This window comes from Phalacrocorax carbo, chromosome 14 (genome assembly GCF_963921805.1).
Source record: "Phalacrocorax carbo chromosome 14, bPhaCar2.1, whole genome shotgun sequence".
Lineage (NCBI taxonomy): Eukaryota > Metazoa > Chordata > Aves > Suliformes > Phalacrocoracidae > Phalacrocorax > Phalacrocorax carbo.
This window is the reverse complement of record NC_087526.1, coordinates 7,424,248-7,450,232: the sequence shown is the minus strand read 5'-3', so window position 1 is coordinate 7,450,232 and position 25,985 is coordinate 7,424,248. Positions and strand designations below refer to the sequence as shown.

Here is a 25,985-nt window from a genome sequence, read left to right as displayed (position 1 = left end):
TTCTGCTCCGTATCTCTTTGCTTTATTACAATGCTCTTTAAAAGATGACACTGCAGTTCAAGTCCGGTACCACTCCACAGAACAATGAATAGTGTTCACCGAAATTGCCATTCCTGTGAACGTCACATAAAACACATCAGGAAAATTAAAGATACAGTACTCCATACTGACCAAGTTTCTGCTGGCATGAAAATGAAAGAGGGCTCTATACCTAGAGGTCACTAAGCCATTACAATCAAACTCTAATAATGGACATCAAAATGTTTCTTGATTTCTGTTTAAGTCACCGATTGCTCAATCCTTTCTTAACAGGGTTACTGAAATTTAGTATCCCCGCAGTAAGGCAAGAACTGAAATACCTTGACAGACTGCTATTCTCCAAGAGGACCACTGTATCTTTAAATGTATCCTGGGTTAAACAAAGTTTTTACCTACACTTGTTAAATTATTGCACAGATCATTACACTGATAAATACATTATGAACCCATGGAATGTTACACAGTCTGGCCTGGAAAATAAAAGCAGCAACATCATCCTTGAGGTCTCAACTATGAGGGAGAGCAGGCCAAGCGCTTCCTGAAATGTTATAATTATTAACAGGTTTCAAGACACAAATGAAACATTTAAAAACAATCCCTAACTCCTAGGATTAGGTTCCTGATTGAGGAACATTCTCTAAGACTTTCACTCTTTGGCAAGTGGCACTTAGTTTGAATGTCTTGAAGTTTTTCTTATTTCACACTACCTGTAGGAATCCCGCTGCTCTGTATTTTCCAAAGTTGAAGCCATACAAAGGAATAAACCGGCTGGAAACACTAGGAAATTTAAACCCAGCACTGCAGTGTCCAACTGTTGCAGTAGCTGTTTCACCTTCTGCACTCTCTCCTGGCAATTTGCTTGTATGACTTAAATTTGTTAAAACACGGTGTAGGATTGAAAGGAAAGCGGAGCCCTCTTCATCCACCAAAGAGGTGAAGCACACAGTGAGTGACCCTAAAACCCTGCCAATCCACATGCTCACTCAGATTCAACAGCCATATCTTCGCTTAGACAGGTGGCCTCAGCTCCAGCAGGCTGCACTCAATGCCTGTTTACAGCATTCACGATCAGGCCAAAAAAAGATTTGGGGAGAGAAGAGGGGATTAAAAAAAAAAAAAGGTCTAATTCATAAACACTCGCTCCACACATGCACCTTGACTGCATGCATTCCACCAAACTGCAGAAACTTCCCGGCCATTTCCACTAAAAAAGTACGATCCAATAAAACTGAGGCTTTGCAAAAGAAAATGCCCTCGTTTCATCTTCTCCGCTGGAAGACACGGTAAAATGCTCAGATTCCGACAAGTCAAAAAAAGTACCGATTCGCCTGGCAAACCGGACCAGCTGGCATACTAGTTTTGTGGCTGCAGTTACACTTTCTGCCTTTCTATTGGTTTTTAGTATCTTCCATTAACACCTTTCTGGGAGTTGTAGCTTTTTTTTTTTTTTGCAGTGCTGTAGGGAGGCAACAAGAGACAGCAACTGCTCTGTCACTGTCTCCTCAACTGGAAGAAAAATCATTACCCAAAGCTTCTGCCTGAGTAGGGCTCTGGCCGTTTAATTTAGAACATGAAGTTTCAAGAGATACAAAAATAAAACCAGAAGAACAAGCAAATGGCTCATGCCAATTGTAGCTGCAAGTGATACATAAACAAACCAGTTTTCTCCTAGGCAAACCACACAGCTGAGGAGAACGTACACATACACATCACAATACCGTTGATTGAATGGACTGAAATAAAGCTTATCCTGCTACGAGCTATTTCAGGAGGTTTATGAAAGAGAAACTGTAATAAATTTGTACACAGGAAGCTGAATCAGCTTCACATCACTCCAGACAGACACCAGCAGTCAGACAGTGCAACCCATCGGATGCGTTTTGCCATCACCGCTACTGCAACACTTCACAAAGACTAACCGTTAGTCGAGGACTGGGCAGCGCCACTGCACATACATCACACAGCACCGCCTTCGGAGTACATGCATTACAGTTTCATACTGGGCAGCGGACAAGTGACAAGTAGGCAACAGAGGTGTACGCATAAAAATACAAAGTTATGTTTGACATGCAATTAAACTATGACAAGGGTTGTTTGGAACTGGCGAAAAAGCAGAACAAAATCCTTGCTTTACAGTTAGGCTGTAAACTTCTGCCAATAGTACCACAAGCGGCACTGTAAACCGAGACCTCTCATGCCCTCGGCACTTCCAAAGGGTCAGTGTGTCAGCAAGAGCGCCTGGGGCGCCTTGCACGGCTCAGCCCAGAGCAGTGCTTGGGTCGTGAGCAGCACTGGGACCTGCCGCACGAGCTTCAGAAACCACGCTATCAGTAGAAGCAAGGGGATAAAAAAGAAATCGCAGCTCTTGCAGGACAGGGCTACTCAAGACTAGAAAAATATTTTGTTCACTATCTGAAAGATCCTACTAACAGAAATACAGAATCAGGCTATAAATAGAGCTACTTCTACTTAGACTTAAGCCTTTAAAATCTGCTACTTTTGAGGTGATGCGTGATTTTCCTTCCTTTTTAACCTCTTGATATTACCGTAAGATCAAAAACCTTGGTGAAGAGAAAAAGAAACAAAGCATTATTTAAGGTAACTTTGACAACTTAAATTGGTTGTTTGCTTGAACAAATTAACTTATTTTAAAAAGAAAAAGGCTTTGTAGGTACGCATTAAGATTACAGGATCCATGGTAAAGAAATCCATGCTTGTAGTAAAGCAGGCTATGCAATGGCAACATGATTTGAAGTTTTCCAGTGAGCTGATTGTCTTCAGGCTGTACATTTACAACCTACCCTCAAAAACAAAATGGGATACATAGGACACCTTTGTTGTTAAACTCACAATTCTTCCATAGGAGTTATGGTTTGTGTCATGCAAAGCAATTTGTTGGGTCAAAACTGAGACATAATTGAATCTTCTATTCCATTCCTTAATGCTGACAAGGAGTTTCTACAGTTTCTGAAATAGTGTTTCTTTAACAAGGTCCAGCAAGAAAATGTAGAGAAATACATGATAGAAACAGAGATAGTTTGACATATTAAAGATAAATTTGGAAAACATCTGCTTAATTTAAATGTTACTATTAAATCCAGACATCTACTCATCTTGAAAGGGGCTTGCTGCCAGCCTCTCTCCTCAATGTTCTCATATTTTCCACCCATTTTTTCTTACTGGAATCTTTTTTATACATTTGTTTCACTGCCAAGTTGCCAAACAGATGTCCGAAAGACCATAAGCAGCAGAAAGATTTCATTTTTATCAGAATAGATAAAATAGATTGGTAGAACGAAGACAGAGAAAAAACAGACTATATAAAATACTCAAACTGGGGGAAGGGCATATGCAGGGAACAAGAACGTCACTGCTTTGCTTTTTATCTGTGTAGGAGAGCTGCACTGCGCAAACTCTTAACCCACTGAGCAAGAAGGGCAAGTAGAGCCACTCTGGACATCCCTTGATAGCTTAGGTCAAAACTATGAGTTTACACAAATAATCACCTAGCTCTAGATTCCTTATTAATTCTAAGGGAAGAAAATCAGATTTAAAAGACTTAAAAAAGAACCCCAAACAAAAAATCCCCAAACCCTCATGAAGTTTAAAAACAATGCTCCAATAAAAAGTATCTTAAAGACCATCTTGAATTGCCAGACTTAAAATGGCCAAAGCAATCCATAAGGCAGTCAACCGCAGTTTGCTTACTTAATGGCTATCTCTTCAAGACATACCCTGTTCTTCGTTTGCATTAAATGCCTCAGATCATCTCAAATTATGTGAGGACTGGATGAATACCTCTTGACCTACACATGCAAGGTTGTGCCATGAAAGTGTGCTTGCACTGATTTTCTTCCTTTGAAAATTCATGTTAAGAAAATCACTGTACCCTGCTTAAATAGTGCAAGGAGAATAAAGTTATCGCTATCCTTAAAAAAAGGGAGAGACACATTTATGTAATAAAAGACTCGGATGCTACTCTTTTTTTCCTAAACCAAGATAGAAGAAAGGAGAATGAATGGGAAGCACAAAAGTAACAGATCAGTAAGGTCAACCAAGATACTCCAGTTGTGTGTAAAACTTTCTCCCCTCAATCAGCCAGCATAGCCTCCCTTTCCTAGCTGTGCAAAACCAGGTTAACAGAGTTCTACCAGTTCTGGTTATCCCACCCATCATCAGCTGAAGATGCCTTTTTTGTTGCCTTAGGAGGTTTTTTGGTCTTGCTCTCCCCTCCTGTGTTTTCCCAGTTGGTCTCCCAATTTTCCCAACTGTCGCTGTTACTGTTCTTGTTGTTGGAGGCTGTTCCTGAGCCCCACACGTCCCAGCTATCAGAGCTCTTCTTCTCTGTGGAATTGTCCACATAGGTCCAGCTCTCACTGCTTGGAGATTTATGAGCTTTTGGTGGATCTGAGTTGCCAAAGGTCTCCCAGAAGCTTTGATCTACAGCATTGTTCTGGTAGCCCTCCCCTCCACTGTTCTGGTAGCTGTCTCCCTCAGCTGGTCTTTTATGGGGTGGGGTGGGGGTAGGGGAAGAAAAAAAAGAAGGTAGAAATTAATTAGTTATGACAAGCATAACAATAAAAATAAATGATCACAAAGAAAACTATTACACTGCTGCCTTTTCCTTAAACAAAAACTGAGGATAAAGGCATAAGAACTGAATATATTGCTCTGAATGGCATAAGCTTATATTCTAATTCACAGATTTTTGTTAACAGCCTTAGGTACTAATAGGCCCAGAGTGAGGGCATATGCATTTGGAATAATTTTAAAACCAAGGTGCCATGCACTGTTTTGTTCTCAGTTTAACACTGTCATAAACAAATAATAGATTGTACTCCTCCCGAATTACATACAGGAGGACTGCTAGCAGAGTAATTTCTTCATGTTTAAAAATTACCTGCTAGTACTATACTGCCGAGAACATACGGGAGATAAAATTATGTGTTTAAAGAGACACAGAAAATAATAACAAAAAATACCTTTCAGATTTGTCATCCGGTTTGCCAGAAAAAAAAGTGGTGACGTCTCGCCATCCCTTACTTCCAACTCCCTGAACCTAGAGAAAAAAAGACACTCCATTCATTTCTACTGAACCAGCACCTCTTCCAATCCAACAGCAAAAGCCACAACACATTCCTTCACTTGGTCAGACAAGGAGAACATTTCATCAGAAAATGTCACTCACACCTTATTAGTATTTTTGACGGACAGTTACATGGTTGATGTAAAGAACATACATTTGGCAGCATCGTGCTGCGAGAAGATATGAAAAGTAGGTCAAGTTTAGCTTTTTCACCCATCATTGTCCATGACAGCTTTCGAAGTCCCTCCTAGGCTTCCTTGACAAAAATGCTGGAATTACTCCTTACATAAAATTAATGACAGCACTGATGTTTTGATGTTACAATTCACGTAACTAATATTTAGGTTTTTTACTGTTCTACAAAACTACTTTCACCCCATTTCAGTAGTATTATTTCACTGCCAAAAAAAGCAGTCAGCAGTCAACTTCTGAGAATTAACACGACTGCTTAGGGGTTATTATAATGGACTGGTGTTGGATTAGAAACACAGATTCTGAAGTCACTATTCTAAGTCACAGACACAGAGGATGAATCCCAGAATTCAGACTTAAAGTTGCCAGGCTCTAAACAAAACAGGTAACATCACTTATGTTATTCGAATATTCCCAACATATTAGGCACTAGACTGGTACATGACAGAGCTTCCTGTGCTGACTTCCACAGCGCTAGAGAGACCGACCCGCCTAGGTAACACTGTACAAGTTATCAAAATAGGTATTAGATCGTGCAGAACTTCTGTACTTAGCAGTTGAGAGTGCACTTACCACATCACCAACCAATGATAGCAAAAGACAATAAAGAAAAAAGGTACAGAACATTAGTCAGCTCAACTGTACAAATGTAACGCAAGCTGTCTCCATATTCTCTAGCAGACATTTTCTTTTTGTGTTTGGGACGCTGACTGTCTTGTAATTCTACATCATGCCCTCAGTGAAGGGTATTACAAGGACCCCATTATATCTGTATAGCTTTTTAACACCCCAACAGAAGTAGTGAATACTGAAAATTGCACTTTCAAAATTTGTGTATTCGACATAAGCAGAGACTGGAGCTGCATCGTGGTTTTGTTTCACTACAAACTTTTCATAAGAATATGGAGACTGGCTTACTGTTTGGCCTCCTTAAAGGCAGGCAGGCCACTTCATACCTTGCTGGCCAACTGTGATACCCCCACGGTGACTTCCTCAAATATTTTCCCCTCTTTCACCTACGTGAATCAAAGTATTGGTAATTAGTCATAAGACAAAGTATTACTGAAATCTTAAGACACGGCTATTTGTGATTAACAGCTAAAACCAATAAGTGTTGAAAAAAACCCAACAAACTGAAAGCGAATCAAAATATACTTAAGTCAAAACTAACGAAGGTAGGAAAATGACATACAAAGTCCACTGATCTACAATGGAAAGAACCTCCGTCCTTTGAAGTTTGTGGGAATTTTCCACTGATATACAGAGTTTGAGGAAGGCATCATTGTACTAATGCCGAGCATTGAAACACCAGTACAAAAAAAAAATCTGCAAATGCAACAATTTAACTATATTTTACAATATAAAAAGATTTGATTTGGAAAGATAAAATAGAACTATCAGATCCATTTTATTCTCTTTTATACATGCTTATTTAAATATTAAAAGAGCTCTGAACTTTGGTCAACCAGAATGCAATTGGTGCCTTTCACCAGTTAATAAACGGCAGCTGTTCCAAAACAAGTGACTTTTATATAACCATATATGTGCAGAGCAGTGATCACTAAATACTTACTTCAGAAAGTAATACTTATTTAGAACTAACAGCACATCTTCCTAAGGGAAATAGAACTTTTTTTTTTTTAATTATATAATGCAACTTTCCTCATTAAATTGTCCTACAAAATAAAAATCAGTTCAAGGAAATGCACCCTAAAAATAACCCTGAAAATAATGCATCTAAGCATTCTGAAATAAGTTGTGGATAATTCTAGGGACTAGGAAACCAATTAGAGTCTTCTCCTGTGATTTGAAATGCTATGTAAAGAGTGCCAAATTAATAAAGGTAATGCAAGAGAAATAATTTGTAATGTGATTAAACCATTCTTTTAAACTTATAATTAATCCATATCCCAAAGTGGTGGCACTGCTTCTCTTACGAGAGCAAAATTAGCCTCCTTTATCAAAACCAGTACATTCTGGGAAAAGCTACATAGGTAAGTAGAGTACCACATTCTCAGAGAAGATGTCATCTAAATTTTGGCACTGATCCAAAATTCTAGAAGCACAGAACAAATGCGTGCCAAATGGGAAAGATGTAAAAGTACATTGTTTTAAATATATGAAACAGGAAGGCAACATTTCACACCAGGGAGAATCTTGAATAGAATCTGTGGCATTAGTGATCACTAGTCACTTACGAGGACTGCCTTGCTTTTTTTACATGCCCATTAGTGACTATCTATTTACTCAGGTCAGCATGTGTGCTTTCTTCCACCTGCTGATGGAAGTGCCATTAGCCACACCTTTTTGGTCACTAACGAGTAAAGCGAAGACAAAAATCTGCTTCAAACTAGTTTCCTTGAAACAACAAAGTAATTAGAACTGCTAATCAGAATGTTACTTTAGACCACACTTTGCACATGAATGCATGCAAAACTTGGTTTTACCTGACTACCAGAATACTCTGAACAAATACCAAATAAAGGTTGCAAGAACATGTTACTTCTTTTAATAAATTGTCCCCGTTCATCTTAAACATATATAAGTATCCATATATTATATATACATACATATGCACACACACGTAACTTTGCCCCAAATTCTACTGCCCCTGATGAGGCAGCAGATGAACTACAACAGCTCGAAGATGCTTAGCTGAATTAAAACAATGCTGGTAGGCAGATGTGTAAAACACTCTGAACTTAACGCTCAAGATACTACTAATAGTTTGGGTTTTTGAACAACTGATTTTTATATCCATTTAGGGTGCATTTTCATCTTGTCCCATCTTCCATTACTGAAAGCATGAAATCCATAAAATAATATCTAATGGGAAAGAACGTAACAGACACTTGTGGACACGCAAAAGATTGGTGGAGGGATTTCACCCTCATTAACCTTTCTTTGCTAACATACTAGCTTCGAATTATTTGATGTTTCCCCTTTGCTACTGTGCTATTATATGAAAAAACAGAACGACACACTGACAAACTGGGCAGTTGTGGCAGGAGGAAACAATCACTCCCTAAGTTAGCATTACCATGTTCTGCAAGTAATTCACTAGTTCCAAAGTTACCTTTTCCTGTGCAGGTTTGAGAACATTTTCATTTAATGTCTGACCTAACTCTGATGCCTATTTAAAAGCAAAACAAAAACAAAGTCAGTTATATTTTCCTTTTAAACAAACAAAAAAAAAACCCCACAGCCAACACCATCTGCAGGCTGATTTCTCAGCAGTATCTCCAAAAACATGTGAAGCCTTAAGCTTTGATTTGTACAAGCAGAATGAGCTGGAAAGCACACACAGTACAGTGCTGCAGAAAACATGGAAAGAAAATAAATTAAAACCAGAGGCACATGGCAATAGGTTGTTGGAGATGCCCAGAACCCAAGCAAAGTCTGACCTTGCACTGGAAGCAGAAGCAATGGTTCAACCAGCAATAGCCTAGAAGATGGGTCCCTTGCTAATCCCTGCAGCTGAATATTTGGAAGAACCGACCTCATCCACTCTTATTTTTCCCTTATTAATGGGATTACTTGTAGAATTAGATCTTTTGGGCCAATTTTCACCAATTCTTCTGTCTTGTAGAGCTGTAATTGTCATCTAGCAATAACAGCCCAATTGTTTAAGCAATACACAAGCTGTGACGGAAGACTTTTGTAATCTTTTTTACATATTCAGGTTTGCAAGGAAAGAAAACAATGAACTTCAGAAATCTACTGCAATCCAGAACAAGTACAATGACATCGTACTTCAGAGGCATTTTACAAAAATGTAAGCCCACAGTGTAAGTCACAAATTATTTTCGTAAGACGATATTGACACAGACAGCAGGGTTTGCACATGCTTCATTTGAAATCATTCCTTTCCCTACTACCATAATAAGCCTTTGACTGATTTAAACTTTTCTTCAGAATTGCTGTATTATACTGATTACCTTCTGAATTAGCCCAATTAATCCAAAAGAGCCAATTTGCTTGCGAGACAAACATTATTCCTAAACATTAGTAGAGTGTAATGAAGTTTCATTTCCTAAGGGTTTGTATCTTACCGCTAACACTGGCTATGGGGTGAACCTTCATTCATATTCTTCCTGGGGATAGAGCACCTTGCGCACCTTTCCTCCACAGATTCTCAGGTGCCTAAAAAGCCTTTCCCTTAACCACAGCACTTCTAGGATCACTTCTCTACCCAACCACCATTCTCTCCAATACTTCTACTCCTTACCAGTTCAAAAGTTATTCGAGAAGACAAAGACAAAACGTACCCCCATTTCCACCCAGTAAGAAACGTGAATGCAAGTCACAAAAAGCTTGTTTCCATTGGAAGTGAGGCTAGAAGGTGCTTAAGGAAAACAAGAAAGGGAATTTTTCATCTTTGAAAAATCCTCCAGAGTCTATTAAAGCTGGCAAACTGTCTATGTTATGTAATAAGTGTAATAAACTAACAGTTTGGTGTGTTACATGAAGTCATTGCTAGAATCAGGAAGGATTCTTATGTTATCCCATTTACTCAATCACACAATTCTGTAAATACAGAAAGGGAAGATTTGGGTACAGTTGTGTTTCCATCTGAATCACTTCATCTTTACTAGCGTTGAATTTAGGATAGCATCCCAACCACCATTACAAATGCTATATAATGGGGCATTTATTAGAGATCCTGCCTCAAACAACACCCAGGGTAGTTCTTGGTATACTGCATTCCGGGATCAGACATGCAAATGGAAATCCTGAAGTCACCTGTGTTTATGAAGAGCATGGACAAAAGTACAGCATGTTTTCTGAGAGTGCAGAGCTTGGATAACTCTATCCAATTTAACCTATTTTAAATAGGTTTGAAGAAACATTACCATATGAAACACACAACATTATTCTAAACAGATTTGACTTAAGGCAAAAAAAGAAGACAGCTCAAGAGCAAATGCACATATTCAGCACGAACAGTGACAGGGAGTCCATGCACAAGAATATATGTGAGGGTGTTACCGGCTCTGGCTGCTGCTTGTAGCCCCAAAACTTTACCCAGACAGCAAAAGAGAGAGCAAGGAAGGTAGAAGCAGCTTTTAGCAAGAAATCGGCAGCATTTTTTCAGGCAAGTTAAGTAGCATGAACCTTTTCCAACTTCAACATCTACTGACGAGGCAAACAGTGAATATGTTTGGTCACTGGACACTAAACATATTTTTAAACATATTACGTAAAAAAGATGTTGAACAGGTCTACAGAGCAAAAGATCAGATGTTTCAGGAACAAAATTTAAGTTTCAGTAAGACAGCTTAGACTCTAGAGCATCCCATTGCTGTGGTCTGTGTCAGTAGATGTGATAAGCTTTCACACTTAATATTATATTTACATTTGCTGGTAAGACTGAAGGAAGAACAGTTTTCTAGTTTTCTAAAAGGGAAGCTGCTGGAAGGTGTGAAAGAGGAAGGCCTGTAAGAACACTTAGTATTTCTTACATAAGTCAAGCAGCAAATACTTTAAAGCTTCTAAGTATCAAGTTTGGGTGCTTTAACAAGACACTTTTGTTGCAAAACAAGCACAAGTTTGGCTTGCTATCTGCAATATTAATATCTTACTGCATACATCTGTTTGAACACCAACACTTGCAGTTTCACATTTGTTTTGAGCAATAGCATCCTATGCATATCAGAAAGCATGCCAGGCCAGTGCTATACATACCACAGGAGTTACAGTTCAAAGTAAAACTCCCTATATCATCCACCAATATATGTACATTCTCTCACTCCAGACTTTGGCACATTAAGAATCTTATTCTTTTACACATTTTTACATTTGAATTTAAAACTTCCATACAAACAGATCTTGCTTATGTCAGAGCTCTGTGTAATTCAGGTCTGACTGTCTGTTTTAACACTAGTTTGAAAGGAGAAATGCTTTTGTAATTGCTACTTTTTAAAATATATACAAGCAAGTTAATCTAATAACAATATTAAGCAGTTTACATTTGTAATATCTTACTAGGTTTTAGCAACAGAAAGATGGCTTGAATTATATCACCAAGAAAACTACTTCAAGACATACCACATTTAAGGTTCATGAAAATAAAATAAGGCTATTTTAAGTCTGCAAGTATGAATTAAAGCATTTCATTCTACTGCCTCTCCAATATACCCGATAGTTATACACAGCAGAGTATCATTGTTTATTTCTTGCTTAATTTGATCACTGCAGTTGATTGCAATCCCCACAGAAATAAAAGGTAGAAACTAAAAATTACTGTGCACTATGAAGGATAAACACACTGCTCTGTTGATGATCCAGTCTAAATCAATTGTTGTACACAAATACATAACATTTAAAGCAAATTACAGCCAATAAGACAGAACTAAATCTATAATCACCTTTTGACTTGCTTGAGATCCAAACCTGGTAGCCTGTGAAAAGAAGCAAATAAGCTCAAGTTTAAAAATTAAAGGCTTTATTCCTAGCAAACACACACATTTAGAAATCTTGCATGATCTAGTTGAAGATGTCCCTGCTCACTGCAGGGGGGTTGGACCAGATGGCCTCTAAAGGTCCCTTCCAACCCAAACCATTCTACGATTCTATGATCCTCTCCAAGAGGAATGGAACTTTGCCAGAATTTCAGAGTGAATAGAGAATATCCGTATCATCACCTCTGGTATCCCAGATTGCTCTGGGAAAGCATCTGTCTTTCTCAGCTTACAACAGGGGGAAGAAAGGGTCTTCAATATAGGCTAGACCTGAGTGGGCCAATGAGGATGAGTATCAGTATTTTTGTCTCTCAATAAAAATACTTTGAGTGACATTAAGAGATAATTTATGTTCATAAAACTTTGGAAGAATACTAAGCAAAAGTGAAAAAAGTTGTAATGGACTATCTTCACAAAAAAACCCCACATTTAATTTCTTTCCAACATAATTGCACTTAAAACGTAAATTTTTAATTCCTCTGGCTTCAGTCTACAGTTAGTTGAGTGATTGTTACCTAAATGTGCAAATCTGCAGAACAGGCAGAGCATCCCTCTGGGCACAACCCTTGCCCAGCAAGCTTTCTATTTACACTGACAAAATGTTGTAGCTAGAGAGAAGTCAAAGGAAGGAAAAAAACCCAAACCAACCCAACCACCAGGAGCTTGTAACGTGGCATTAAATTCCTGCTAAAAACCTGAATTTGGCCTTACTCAGCCTAGACTGAAATTTCTGCTTTATAAATTTATAAAAAATGTGTTTATCAAGGCAGTAGAAAAACAGCAGTTGAGTTCTTTCTTGATGCTTACACCCCATGGACAAATTTACAAAAACATCCATCCAGGAACGTGAGAAAGAGTTAAGACAGAGATCTGCATTCAATATGCATCAATTTTATATGCCTTCGGCAAAGATACACAAAAAGCAGAGTTTAGTTTGTCTCAGTAATGCTTTTAAAGATACACCCCTATTAGAACATGAACAGAATTTCTGAGTTTACAAGAATTACACTGAAATACGTTTTGTTTACTTACACCCTCTTTAGCAGCTGAGGCAATTTTGCTTGCTCCAGTCGTAAAACTGCTCCATCCCTTTAAAGAAAGTGAGAATGTCATAAGCTAGGTGTGAATAATATTAGCAAATAACCAACTGTTCTCTATTACATGTTAAATTGAGTCTAAATGTTCTCCAGTACAGCTTGTCCTGTAGTCATAAGAATTACTTCCTAGTAAGAGCAAAAATTGTAGTCTCTCGCTTAACTGTAATATAGCAATGAAATTCCATTATTTCTGTCAAAACAGCTGCAACTTCAATAAACCTGAGTGCTTCTGATGTTATTCTCTAAAAATGTCTACAGGAAAAAAAAAATTCTTCCCCCCAAGAAAAGTGAAAGAACCAAAAAAAGACATTAAAACCTTTGTAAACAGAGATTAGTTCTTCAACAAGCACTGGATGAAAATAAAAGTAAAAAAAAAAGGAGCAGCTAAAATGTATGTCTAGCAAAAAGCTGAAGAGAAAACAAGAGCCAGTGCTCAAGAACACGAGGCAGCAATTCATAAAATGCCCACTCATAATAAAGCTTCAAACCGCTCGTTTCCTGCAAATTTTATCCTTAAAAACAAAAGAAACAAAGCCTTATTTTGCCTCATTGATTCCTGGAAGATCTGAAAACCATTTGCCATTTCTTAAAACGCTTTTCTGTAATGAATAGGAAAAGGTTTCTTCTAACTACTCTTATCAGATACTGATTAAGAAACCAACTAAAAGAAAGCTGAGGGGGAGAGCTTCTCTTAAAACAAAAATTGTTAGAATATCATTACAAATTACTTCTCAACTGTTTAGATTTCAGTTCTTGTTAGTTACTCATTCATCCAGAATCTACCCAGTAAAACAAGTGGAAAAATCCATTCATGCTTGAATGGATAAAAGCCAGAAACGAACTTTAACATGTCTGTGGTTCTCCTTGTACATAATAAATGAATGAAGAAACAGGTATGAGGGTTTTTTTTTTCTTTGCTGATCATCACCTTATTTTAAGCCATGTTACAGAATCTTTTAAACATGGTGCTACAAATGCATAGTTAATATCCATGCCTACCACTGCCTTCTATCAATTTGATTTCCATCAAAGTGTGGATGATTTGGTAACATACTACTGTTTGGGTTATTTCCATATAAAGGGCCTAAATAGTAGAACCTTTTCCTCATTACCCCTTCTGTTTAATTTGAGTACACCACATATTTAGGTTGAAGGAATGACTTTTTAAAAAAAGCAGCAAAAATACGTTTGCCTATCCTTTTGAAGTCTCTTCATTAATTGTCCTTATTGTCCTGTGCTGACACACTGAAAGATAATCATGTCACCAAATGCACAAAAGGCAAAGTGATGTGTCTCATAGTTTTTATGTTAAGCGGTGTCTCAAGGGACTCAAGACAAACCTAAACTGCAATTATCTCTGTTCTTTACAGAATGAGTCCAATAGCATAGTCAGCGTGAATTCTACAGAAAATGCTCCTTCCAATATGTAACAGCAGAAAATAACGTGTATACCTAAGCATAGTGTGTGTGTGTGTGTGTGCGCGCGTGTGTGTGTGTGTGTGTAAAAACAGTCAATCAGACACAGAGGAAGGAAAATTGGTTTCCTCACTAGGGTGAATATGCACGCAAATACTCAGTCTCACTATAATAAATGACTTCAAATTGCACTGTAGTGTGTAACTCTGATCACAAGAGGGCATTTTAATCATAAGTTTCAACGAGACCATGTATTCAAATAACAGTAACTTGGACAACACAATGTCATCTCTCCTTTCCTATCTTAGCACATCTGCAACACATTATAGATGTGGTTTCTAATCTCAACTCTCTGGCCTACAATCTATGACGTACCTAGAAAACACTCAGCAGACCTACACTAAGCACCCTGTGTATATAAGCACCCTGGATCACCTGGAGTACCGTTCAAAGGCTCAGGCACTACCTTTTTCTATTATGTTCTAGTGATACTACTGTATCTTAAAAAAAAAAGCCAAACAAGAAACCCCCAAAAAACCAGCAACCAAAACCAACAGAACTTGGTGTGGACATTTAAACTGATATGATTAGGCTCTACAGAAGACTACTGGCCACTAACCCTGGTAGAAAACCTTACTGTATATTTCAATGTGACTCTGAATCCCAGTTATTGTTCAGCACTGTTAGTTTGCAGCCTATCAAAGCACCAATATGTCCTTGACTGCCTCTGACTTTATTCCCATTTTCCTTCAACAATGCATCTTTCTCTACTTTAATCATGACAACTGTTCAGCCATATGCTGTTATCTCTTCACACCCTGTCACAAGTGTTTCAAATGTTTTCATCGCTGCTCAGGGCTTCTGGCAGCCATGTACACACACATTTTAGTTGTTTTCCACTGAACATACCTAATGTGGTTAATCTATTTAGAACGTTACCAGCCTAACTGCTATTCCCAACAGGTAATTACTTATTTTTCATTCTCCAACCCCTGTTGAGTATTGCTTCTTAATCCATTGCTCTGTCCTCATTTCCTTTTTTCTATGAACTGATACCAGACAAAATTCCTAAGCTTTGCTCAAGTTTCTCCCTTTGTTTTGCCTTTTAAAGTCCACCTGTATTTTCTTCACTCTTTGAGAATACAACCAACACTCTGCATCTCTATGTATCTATTTGCAGTCTTTAGTTTCTCTTCTCCATTTATATTATCCCATAACAGGGTATAAAATAGAAGAAAATAGTAACTCAGGTTGCAGAAAGCTTCAAGCATTTCCTTACCGAGTACAATGAAGACATAGCATTATTCAGGAAGTCATCCTCTTTTTTGGGAGGGTTTACTGTATTTCCAAACCCCACATAGCGATTCTCTTGGCTGCTATCATAAGAAAATGAATAAAGAGTATCTGCATTAGTATGCATTCACTAAAACCATTAAAAAAAAACTGAAAAGCAAGAAAGAATGACGATTGTTTAACACACTTTAAAATACATCTGGAAAAAAGTCCTAAAGCACCTAGCAACCAAAATACAAAGCCACTCACTTCATAAAGACATAACATCAACAAGGAGCCACTGGTGAATCCTTGCAAATTAAAGTGACCCCTATGCAAGCTAATGTGGTCTTAATGACTCTCCAGGCTTAACAGATCACTGGTATCAGAAGACTGAGTCAATCCTAACAAGGGGATACATGAAAATGAGAAAAGGAAAGAAAGAAGAAAACAGTGTTAGCTTTATAAATACTTGTATTTAACTCAAATCACTGTAAGATACTATACACACTAAAAATTCCCTAGTTTGGAGCCATCCACGGTAATATTTGGAGTTACAAGCTCTTTGTTCAATGCCATACAAACATTTTTGTTATACAAACGCATTATGAGGCATTTTCCTTCCTCTTACCATCTATCACATTATCAACATATTTTCAGTAGTAAACCAGATGTAACTATTAACCAGTGAATCAGGATCACCATTGTGTAGCTTTAGTATAACATCCGACTCCTTGTTATGCTTGAGGGCCAGGCACTCAAAAAGTTAATAAATATCGCATTACCCTTGGTAGGAGTTGACATCATCATTCAACCAGTCTTCAAAAGCCTTGTCGGAAGAGGCAGTTGCAGTCTGAGATTGTCCAGCAGAACTACTGAAATGAAAGATTTAGGAATCAAACTGTGAAAGCAAAAACCACTAGCTCAGCAGCGCAGCTTGACATATATCATCATAACACAGGTGAAAAATTGATTATTTCTTTCGTCTATCAAGTAGTGAACTCTAATGCAACCACTAAAAGCCACTGGAGTATTGAATGAATAACGCAACAGTAGACCCAGACACAGACAACGCTACTCAGACTACAGCTAGCCCCTGAACTTGCTGGATGATGGCCAGGCATGAAGTGCTTGTTTGCTTGATTTACAACTGCTATTTCAGTTAACTTGATTCTTCAGTGCAAAGAATAGCAAACACTACACGCAAAAGCAGAAAAATAAAACTGCTGTGGTCCAGCTTTGATGCTCCCATCAATAATTAGCACCATAAGGAAAAAGTCTGGTTCTTCTTCCCCGGCATTCAATCACAAACTGGAACAGCACTGCAGTTAAGGTAGGGCTGCAACACACGACACGTGATTGACAGTGACTAGTCTCAGGTGCATTACAAATCAAGATGAAGAAAGCATGGCTTGTCCTCTGCTCTCACTCACTTGTCTCTACCATGGTTTAAGGTTCAAGCGGAGGATGTGGGAATTGTTACAGAAGTTAAAGCCCTGCCACCTCATATTCCTTAACTTCAGCAAAAGAAATGCTGTTCAGACAGCACCACTGACAGAATAAAACCAGCAGACATTCAGACATCAGGTACTGCTGTAGCTGTAATAACATTAGATAACAGGAATACATACCGATGAGTTGAAGACAGAGACATTTTAGGCTGAGGTGGGGTCCAGTTCCTGGCAGGAGAAGTTTCAATGGACCACTCCTTGCCTTCAGCTACTGTAGCCACCTAGAAGCGGTAAGAATCAAGAATGCTAGGCCAAAATTTTCATACAAGTTATACACTGGTCCTGTAAAATGAGGACAAGTAATTTTTCCAATTTGCTACCAGCTGCATAGATCAATTAGCTTGTTTCCACAAGAAACACATTTTTTTTCTGAATCTCAGGCTAGTAAGGTTGCATTGAACACTGGTTTTATTTCAGGCAACTGATTTTAGACAACTTCTTCAAACAGGCAGATTAGGTTTGAAGAGGAAAGACAAGATTAATAAAGAGATGTAAGCACCAATCACAGAATGGAGGAATAGAGAGAGGTGAATTTATACTCCAGTGTAGGGCAGCTGAAACACATACACAGAATTTAAATGTCCTCTCTGCTTCCTTCAAAGGACCTGAACTTCATCTCTTCACCCCAAACCACTCCTCTGATCCAAGTCATAACTTCAGCAAGTTAATATAAAATTTTGAAGGCTTTGCCACAGAAACCTTATAGTTCCATTTAACATACTAAAAAGCCTACAGCACAGAACTTATGAATTCTGTGCTTTCAAGATACTCCATCCCCTATTCCTAGCAACTTCTAAAAACGCAAAGAGACAACACACACAACAAACTTTGAACTGCACGGATATCCCAGTGAGCACAGAATGTACCTTCTTACCTCTTCCATGGCAGGATCAGCAGAAAAATACAGTATCTTTGTAAGTCTCTAAGCTCACAAGTTCAAGTTTTGGAATTTCCAAAAATGAAATGGCAAAACCTCCACGAAATTATAATGCCATTACAACCACCAATTTATTTGTTTACAGGCCTGCCAGTGTTTGGAGAATTGATTTACCATTTTATTACTACATACACAAAAGATTTATCAACAATCACTTTGGATAAAACCGTACTGCTGAAGTAGTAACCCCTACTGTGGACTGGGACAGCTCCGCTGACTAGCTGCGAAGTGAAAACTTGCAACAGTGAAAATCTGAGCCAACTCAGCTAAATGTAGAACAGAAAGTTTCAAAAGAAAATTCTTACAAGAGTTGGGAAGAAGCACTCTAAGACTTATCCCTTTCTGGAACCACTGCAGAGGTTCAAAAGGTTGCTACTTTCCCTCCCCCTACTTCAAAAATAAGTGCTTACAAAGAACTTCGATATTTTCAGATAGTAGGGGATGAGGACAAACACACAATTGACTTTACCTGATCTCTAAACAGAGCTGCAGCTTTGCTGTTGTACTTCTCTTGCATTGACCAGCAGGGATCATAGTCATCTTGGGACTCCAAGAACTCTCGAAATTTGCTATTGCCTCCAGCCTTCATTTTCTCCAGCTCAATATCCTTCCATTTGTCCATGGTTACAGAACGCACAAAACTAAAAAGCAGATTTTTTTTCTTTAAAATTAAAATCACAGCTTGTTAATAGTTTCCTGCTATAACAGCAGGGACAAAAGAAAAAAGGCTTATTACAACCCATCTCAAATGCTGGGAGTATAAATATGTTAGAGAACACTCTCAGAGTATAGAAAGATAGATCATTGTAAGAAGGTGGTCAGATCCTCACTAAAATAAGCTAAAAATCATGCCATTTATTGGCACTTAAAGGGGACAGTCAACAGAAGACAAGTGACAGAAAAAGCAGCTTTCTTCAGTCCAGAAATTAATCTAACTATAAAAGAAACTTTTCCCATACTACTTCACTCAGCAATTTTCTTTTCCTGTCTATTTTCAGTTACACTTAAGCGACCTGCAAGGACACCCTCTGTCCCTCCCCATGCTTCTGCTCATACAGCCATCAAGCATTGAGAGCTCAGATGTTTAAAATAGCCTACCATATAGCCTGACCTCATCCCAGGGCATCTACGACAGCAGTTAGCATCTCAGCTCTGCTTTGAGCCATAAATTCTTGCTGCTGCTCATTAAACTATATTAAAAAACAGAACAAAAAATCCCAGTGTCCTGTTATTAAATACAAGGTCACAGGGGGGAAAGAAAGTGAGACATCATCCTCATGAAGGCTCTTTAAAACTTGTATCTTGACCAATTTCTTTCTTTTTGTCCCTAAAGAAATACCCTTCATCATGTCCTCAGCAGTTTCATTTTTTCTTTCATGTAACATATGGAATAGTTCCAAACTCTCACATTTCATATGGAATTTCTACTCATTAATGAGCTTCAAATCACCCCTTGAAAATCAAAGCATGTACTTCTGAACGGCTTCCTTGTTTTGGTGATTTCCTTCCTGGACTTTCTCTCCCTTTCTCATTTGAGTAACTATCCCATGCTCTGCCCCTATTGTATATACACACACTGTGAATCTCTGGAACACGTAACAGTTCTTGTTCCACAGATCCCACCTCAGCTGAGTATGTTTCTTGGAAAAAACTAGAACTATCTCTTACATCACCAAAAAACCACATCTCCTGAACAGAATAAAACCGATGTATACATTCGTATACATTACAAAAACATTCTGTAAGCGCACTGTGACTTTTTTTGCTCAACTCTCAAGCTGCTCTAGCACTACTTCAGTTATAATCGATAAAGATTATAGAAGATTTAAAGAATAGAGTACAAGGACTAGTGCAGTATTACCAACACCACCGCACCACCGCAGATGTAGCTAGAGACATTGCTGTCTAGAACTGGGCATGACATAGCTGCAGTGGTGCAGCCCACACCCCAACTACTTACAAACAAGGCACAGAGAATAAAGTTCACTTTGCAGAGGAGCATGAAGCAAAATTGCCAGTGAAATGTTGGAACTGAGACATTTTACACCCTTCTGAAACGTGTTCTTTTCACAGCCATAATGTACCCCGAGGTAACCCAACTCAGTCCATCATGTGCTTGAAAGGCTGACCTGAGGTGAACTCCCAAGCCTCGGTGTTTTCCTGAGCACTCAAGACAGATCCAAATTCCATAGGTCACACTCACCCACTGGGGGTTAAATGCACCACACTCAAAACAGACCTGTGAGAGAAAAACAATTATCTGACACTTAGCCATTACTTCTCCACGTGAAGTTGTCACAGCACAGTTCAGAAAGTCAGATCATGAAAGTGTTACACACAGAAAATAATTTCAGAAGGGAGAGTTGTTTGGAAACACCTTCCCTGACAGCATAAGCTTCCTTCAAATATTTATTTATGCTGCATGGAAATAAATCTTCATTAAGTTGCCTGACTTGGATTATAAAAATTAGTGTACTGACTACCAGAAACCAGTGAGGAAATACAGGTGAGCAAATAGAAATTAAGGAGCAAAGAATTCAACTTGATTTCGTTTCCATGTTGTCTTGAAGGAGAAGAAAGTAACCAAACCGAGTTCTTGAGGTTTCCTTGGCAAAATAAAGATGCAAAATGTAAAGATTGGAATATTTATTCAGTCATACTACAGTTTGGCAGTAAATGATAGCAGATCTAAATGGAGCTTTTTCTAAAAAATAGCTAGTGCAACAACTAAAGTTCTTATTGGAATCACCATTCAAGGTTTAATGCATTGGTATAAGTAAAACTGAACCTGTCCATGGGTTATCACATTTAAGGTAGCATATAATCAAGCTACTTGAAATAGACCATTTTAATTAAGCTGAGCCCAAGACATCACTTTCTCAACAGCCTCCAGGGGTTTCAGCGTGATGAACTTCTGGAAGACTCGTGCCAAACATGCAGCAATGTATAGTAATACATACATGAATAAAAGCTACTGGAACTAACACAAACATGAGATATCCAAGTTTATATGTTACTATTAGTTAGCCACACTAGTGCTACGAAGATGATAGCTTTAGTGTTTATAACTGCATAGTATAAATAACTGCAGTATTTAACTGCGACACAAATATGGAGTAGGTACGATGAAAATTCAATTCTACAAAACAAATATAAAGAAGATTATAATTTTCTCACATTGTTCTCATCTTGTGCTCTGACTTCCTTGAGAACTTTCCGTGTTCTTGGACTTGCCATGATTCTACAGAGGGAGAAAAACAAACAAACAAAAAAAAAACCCAAGTCATACTCAAGGATTTGATATTGGTAAGATGTCGAGTACCTTAAAAGCACATCTCTATGAAAAAGCGCTTGCCATCTAAACCACTGAATCACAACCAGCTGCAGGGGAAAAAACAACCCAAACAAAACCCCCAAACCCTCACAGCCTTACTTCTCCATTTACTTCGTACATTTGGGAGGATACAGTCATCTTAAATCATTAATTGGAAAGGAGTAATTCAGCCATAGCTGAAGAGGGGGCAGGGGATGATGGACACGGAGACTCTTCTATGGCATATGTTTTATCAAAACACACTCTAATTTGATGCTGCTCCCAGACCCATCCACGACCCTTTCTGAAACCACTTTATAATCACGCATGCTTACACAGGGTCACATGCATACAGCTAAACAGCAGAAACTTACACTTAAGAGTGCTGAACACATTGCTGAAAAAGCACTTCACTAGAAGACACAAAAACCTCTGATTTTGCAGACTTATTGAGTTTGTTATCAATTGAATTGTAATAAACTAAGGTCATTATTGGGACCTTTTATACAAAATAGAACTCTAATTCTGACAGTCACATCTTGCTTGCAGACCACATCCTCTTACTCTAATTTTTATGAAGCATGAAACACAGCAGCAGGAGCAGTGTCCAACCACAGATAAAATTCATGTTAAGAAAAAAAAAGTGACTCGCACACAGCCTGGAAACACTGAAAGTACACAAAACACTCAAAATTAAAAGAAACACAGTGTAGTGTGCAGCATAAGACTACAGTTTAGATAAAAAATGAATTCACATTTCCAACTAATTTGGTAGTACAATATTTAGATTAACTTTAAATAAATAACATCTCTTCTTCCTTATTACTTCTAGGCCATCTTTTCGTTTCTACTCCAGAAAACTTCTAAGACATAACAGAAGACAGAGAAGTCACCAAGCTGACTAGAAACAGCACCAACTACTGAATTGCAAGTTTACTGGTCAGTCAAGATATGAAGCAAAAAATAGCAGATCAATATTTTCATCAGATACTGGTCTGAGCAGCAGAAATGCCTTTATGCAAGTCTTTGACACACGTTCACTGTGCTATTTGACTAAAGAGTCATCAGTCCTTAAATTATCGATAGGATTAGCAATCTCACAATAATCTGAGAAGGTAAATGACTAAGCGTTACATACAACTGCCGCAACCCAGTAGGCGATAGAGGGAGACCATACCTTTAATTAGAAAAGGAAGGTTATTTTAAAAAGAAAAATACTACAGGTAAGAAAACATTAAATTTATATGAATGTGACAATGTCAGTTTCTTAGACATTGCTAAAGCAGAACAGCCTTCCCGTGAACTGCAACCACAGCCATACAATACATACAGTTATATGCGCCGCCAGCTAAGACAACATGAGAGGACAAGAAGAAATGGCCTCAAACTGCATCAGGCAAGGTTTAGATTGGATATAAGGAAAAATTTCTTTACTGGAAGAGTGGTCAGGCATTGGAACAGGCTGCCCAGAGAGGTGCTGGAGTCACCATCCCTGGGGGTGTTAAAAAAAACATGTAGAAGTGGCACTTTGGGACATGGTTTAGGAGGCATGGTGTTACGATCGACTGTTGGGTTGACCAGTTTGGCAGAGGTTAAACCCCTTTGCTTTCCAACCGACCTCAGATAATTCTGGGAGGTTGGGGGCAGCTGGGCTTAACTTCTGATTAACTCCAATGTGTTATCGTGACTAGGTTCCTTTTACATTCTCGGAAACAGAATTAAGACTCAAACCAGAGTAAAGTGCCAAGTCACTTTATTTGGCCAGAAAGAGGTACAGGAGAGAAAAGCAAAGAAAGAGAGAAGAAAGGTGAAAATGGAATGAGAGGGAGAGAGGGAGGGAGAGAGTGGGACTGTTGCAATAGCTATCACCACGGATCTGCGGCAGTCTGTCTGGTCCATGTGGGGAGTCCAGGTGTCCGATGCATCTTTGAAGCCAGCAGAGGGGGGCGATGTTCCGGAACACACCTGCTATCATCTCTACTCGTTTCCCCTTTTATAAGGGTGCTCTCTTGCATAGTCAGTAACTGTTCTGCATATGCCTGCCTCCCACTCCATGGTGGGGCACATGCCCAGTACTGTTGCTAGAAGGTGCTTGAAAGTTCTACAGGGTACAAGCCCCCCATATGTGCCAGTCAGCCTGGGGCCCAGGCGTATGCACAGTGGGCGCATACTCTGAGATAACAGGGCACACATTCCTGCTGGGTCGACCTTGGTGATTAAACTGTTCTGCTCAGCTGCTGTGGTGATCAGGCTCTAGTAGTGAAACTTGCCTGCCAACAATGTTGAGACAAGTTTCTAGTCCCTGTCACATGGTGGTGTTGGGTTGGTGGTTGGACTTGTGATCTTAGAGGTTTTTTCCAACCTTAACGATTCCGTGATTCATAAACAAATAAGCTAAACATTGTACCTATGTATTATCACTGTTAAAAGCAGAAGATATATGTGGCAGAACTCACTGCCTTTCATGTAGAGCACTTACTCCTTTGTAAACATCTTGTTGACAAGCACTTAATTTAAGGGGCAGTGTTTTCACTGACATTTACAATATGCTGTCTTTCAATTGCAATTAACTTGTTTTAGACAAAAACAGATAAGTTGTGGGGAAAAAAGTGGTTTAAACTGAAAAGATTACTGTAATTAATGGTGTGTAAAATCTTAATTTGATGCAGAATGACTGGAAAACTGAACAGAATTATTTTTATCAGTAATGAAACAGAAATTGTGTAACTAACTTTCAGAAAAGGGCAAAGTATGGCAAACAACTCCTCGTATAATGAAACACTTTCTCCAAAAGCATTCCAATAACATTTCTTTTTATATAACTTATTTATGTGCATGCAAGGAGGGAGATAGCACTACACATAGAAGGTGTTTCCCCATATCCTGAACAGAGACCATAAACACATTTAGGCAAACTGAAGTCCATGTCCTCAATTCTAGTGTTTGTCACTGGCAAGATAAGGGAAAATCCTCCTCTGCAGTACAGAAGTTAAGTAAATAACTTAGCAGTAATAGCCAGACAGACAATTGTGCATACTTTGGGCATCTTTGCCATTTCTGTTATATTCTCTCTGCACACCTAGTCCCCTTCCTTAAGGCTGTATTTCCCCAGCAGTTTCTTGTACGTTACTGACAAGTTATCAGGTCCCTCTCTTTGGCTGGCCGCTCATTCCCCTTGCTGCTATCCTTCCTTTACCATTTTTCCCTCCTTTTCCCAGGTTTTTGAAGCAGGTTTTCATTCAGAATACCAAAGAGAGGCAAACTACATGCAAAGGCCTTCCAGCGCCAGTGGCAAATGATCATTGCTGGAGCTGAACAGGAAAGCCTCTTCCCAATCCAATTCGGCACGAGCCAGGCATTTTCCACAGAGCAGAGACATCCGCTCTACAGCAGCCAACATCCACACCATTTCAGTGGTCACATACAGGACAAGTTTCAGATCTCTGACTCCAAGCTGATAGAGGAAGCAATTGCCTTTGGGTCTGCCATAACTGCTTTTTTTGCTAAAAACTTTTTAAAAGAAAGACTTTGGACAACTGCAGTCTGAACATACGCCTATTCCAGAAACATCAAGTTCCCTGACCAAACCACCACACCCGTCTGGTGGGATGGCAGAACTTCATCCACACCACGTCAACCAAGAAAAGTAGGAGGTAACTAAGACCACCAGCTTCTCGCCTTTCCCTCCTCCACCAAATCATTTGGAAACATAGGAAAAGGGGACAAGGGAAAACAGTCACACTCTAAGCATTCTAACAGGTAACATCTTTAAATGTGCCTAGTTTATTTTCAACCACATTTACCCACAAAGTTGTACATGATCAAGTTATCATTGTTCACCACCCAAAAGCTGAGCCCTAGTAGCTGACTGGGCACGTAGCCGCTGTGCTGTTTAAGTTTCAGGAGTAAACACTGAAGCAACAACTGTGCAGGCACCTTAAGTATGCATTGTTTTGATCTTACGTAAATGGACACAAGCAGTAAAGAAAACAGTTAACTTAGGAATAAATTTTTGTTGAGGAACATAAATATCTTGGACTAAGGGTTCCACGGTGGAAAGAGACAGCTTCAGACAGACCAATCTCACACTCTTATTTCCCAAACAATCTGTTTCCAGAGCAAAATCTAGACATGCACCATATGAGCTTCCATGCTAGGAATCTTTAGCTTGCTAAAAGCAAGAAAAGGCAGAAGCAGCAGTAGCTACTTTTAAGTGGAAATGAGCTGGAATAGGACTTTGCTCCTCTGATGTAGGAGCAAATTCACAGAGCCAACCTTTAAAGACCTTTGCAATTCAGCATGCAGAGATCAAGCAGTGACGTGGTCTGCATGACTTCACGGTCCTGACGGCTCCCTCTGAGTCTCACTAGGGCAAAAAGGCCACGGGGGCCTCGTCAGCTGAAGGAACGCTCTGAACCAAACGCTGCCAGCCATCTCCAGGGAGCACGCAAGGTTCACGTTCAAATACATGTATCAGAGGCCGCTGCACACTATTAAAGTCGTGCAGCTTTGCACACTCGGAAGCGCAGCCACCTTACCAAGGGCTTCGCAGGGGATGCCAGGAAGGCGATTTCTTCACGCACACCTGCGATGGGTGGATCCGAGTCCAGGAGGTCTCCCTCAGAACATGGCCGGACTCCCGGCGAGCACACCGGCCTCTC

General features: G+C 39.0%; 1 protein-coding gene across 3 annotated transcripts; it reads right to left on the bottom strand.

Annotated features, from left to right (window-relative positions):
- On the bottom strand, nt 1-25,985 carry ARFGAP1 (ADP ribosylation factor GTPase activating protein 1). Of its 3 annotated transcripts, none has more exons than XM_009512422.2 (13): nt 25,863-25,985; nt 21,189-21,252; nt 20,141-20,250; nt 18,481-18,652; nt 17,195-17,295; nt 16,349-16,435; nt 15,571-15,667; nt 12,811-12,867; nt 11,686-11,718; nt 8,394-8,450; nt 6,274-6,333; nt 5,022-5,098; nt 1-4,541 (listed from the first exon to the last, which is right to left on the bottom strand). In XM_009512422.2, the coding sequence occupies exons 2-13, from the start codon at nt 21,246-21,248 to the stop codon at nt 4,187-4,189; spliced, it is 1,266 nt and encodes a 421-aa protein (XP_009510717.2). In that variant the 5' UTR covers nt 21,249-21,252; nt 25,863-25,985; the 3' UTR covers nt 1-4,186. The 3 variants fall into 3 exon arrangements, with proteins under 3 accessions (XP_009510717.2, XP_064321470.1, XP_064321472.1); XM_064465400.1 differs by having other exon boundaries at nt 1,579-4,541; nt 16,349-16,438; XM_064465402.1 differs by lacking the exon at nt 8,394-8,450 and having other exon boundaries at nt 1,579-4,541; nt 16,349-16,438.

Bases quoted from the DNA above. Each gene is read 5' to 3' on its own strand.
- ARFGAP1 (XM_064465400.1), bottom strand. From the start codon at position 21,248: ATGGCAAGTCCAAGAACACGGAAAGTTCTCAAGGAAGTCAGAGCACAA. The intron at 20,251-21,188 runs GTGAGAAAATTA...TTTCTCTCACAG, and splicing joins GAGCACAAGATGAGAACAAT to GTCTGTTTTGAGTGTGGTGC. The intron at 5,099-6,273 runs GTATGAAGTGGC...TTTTTTCTCTAG, and splicing joins TATCACAGTTGGCCAGCAAG to GTTCAGGGAGTTGGAAGTAA.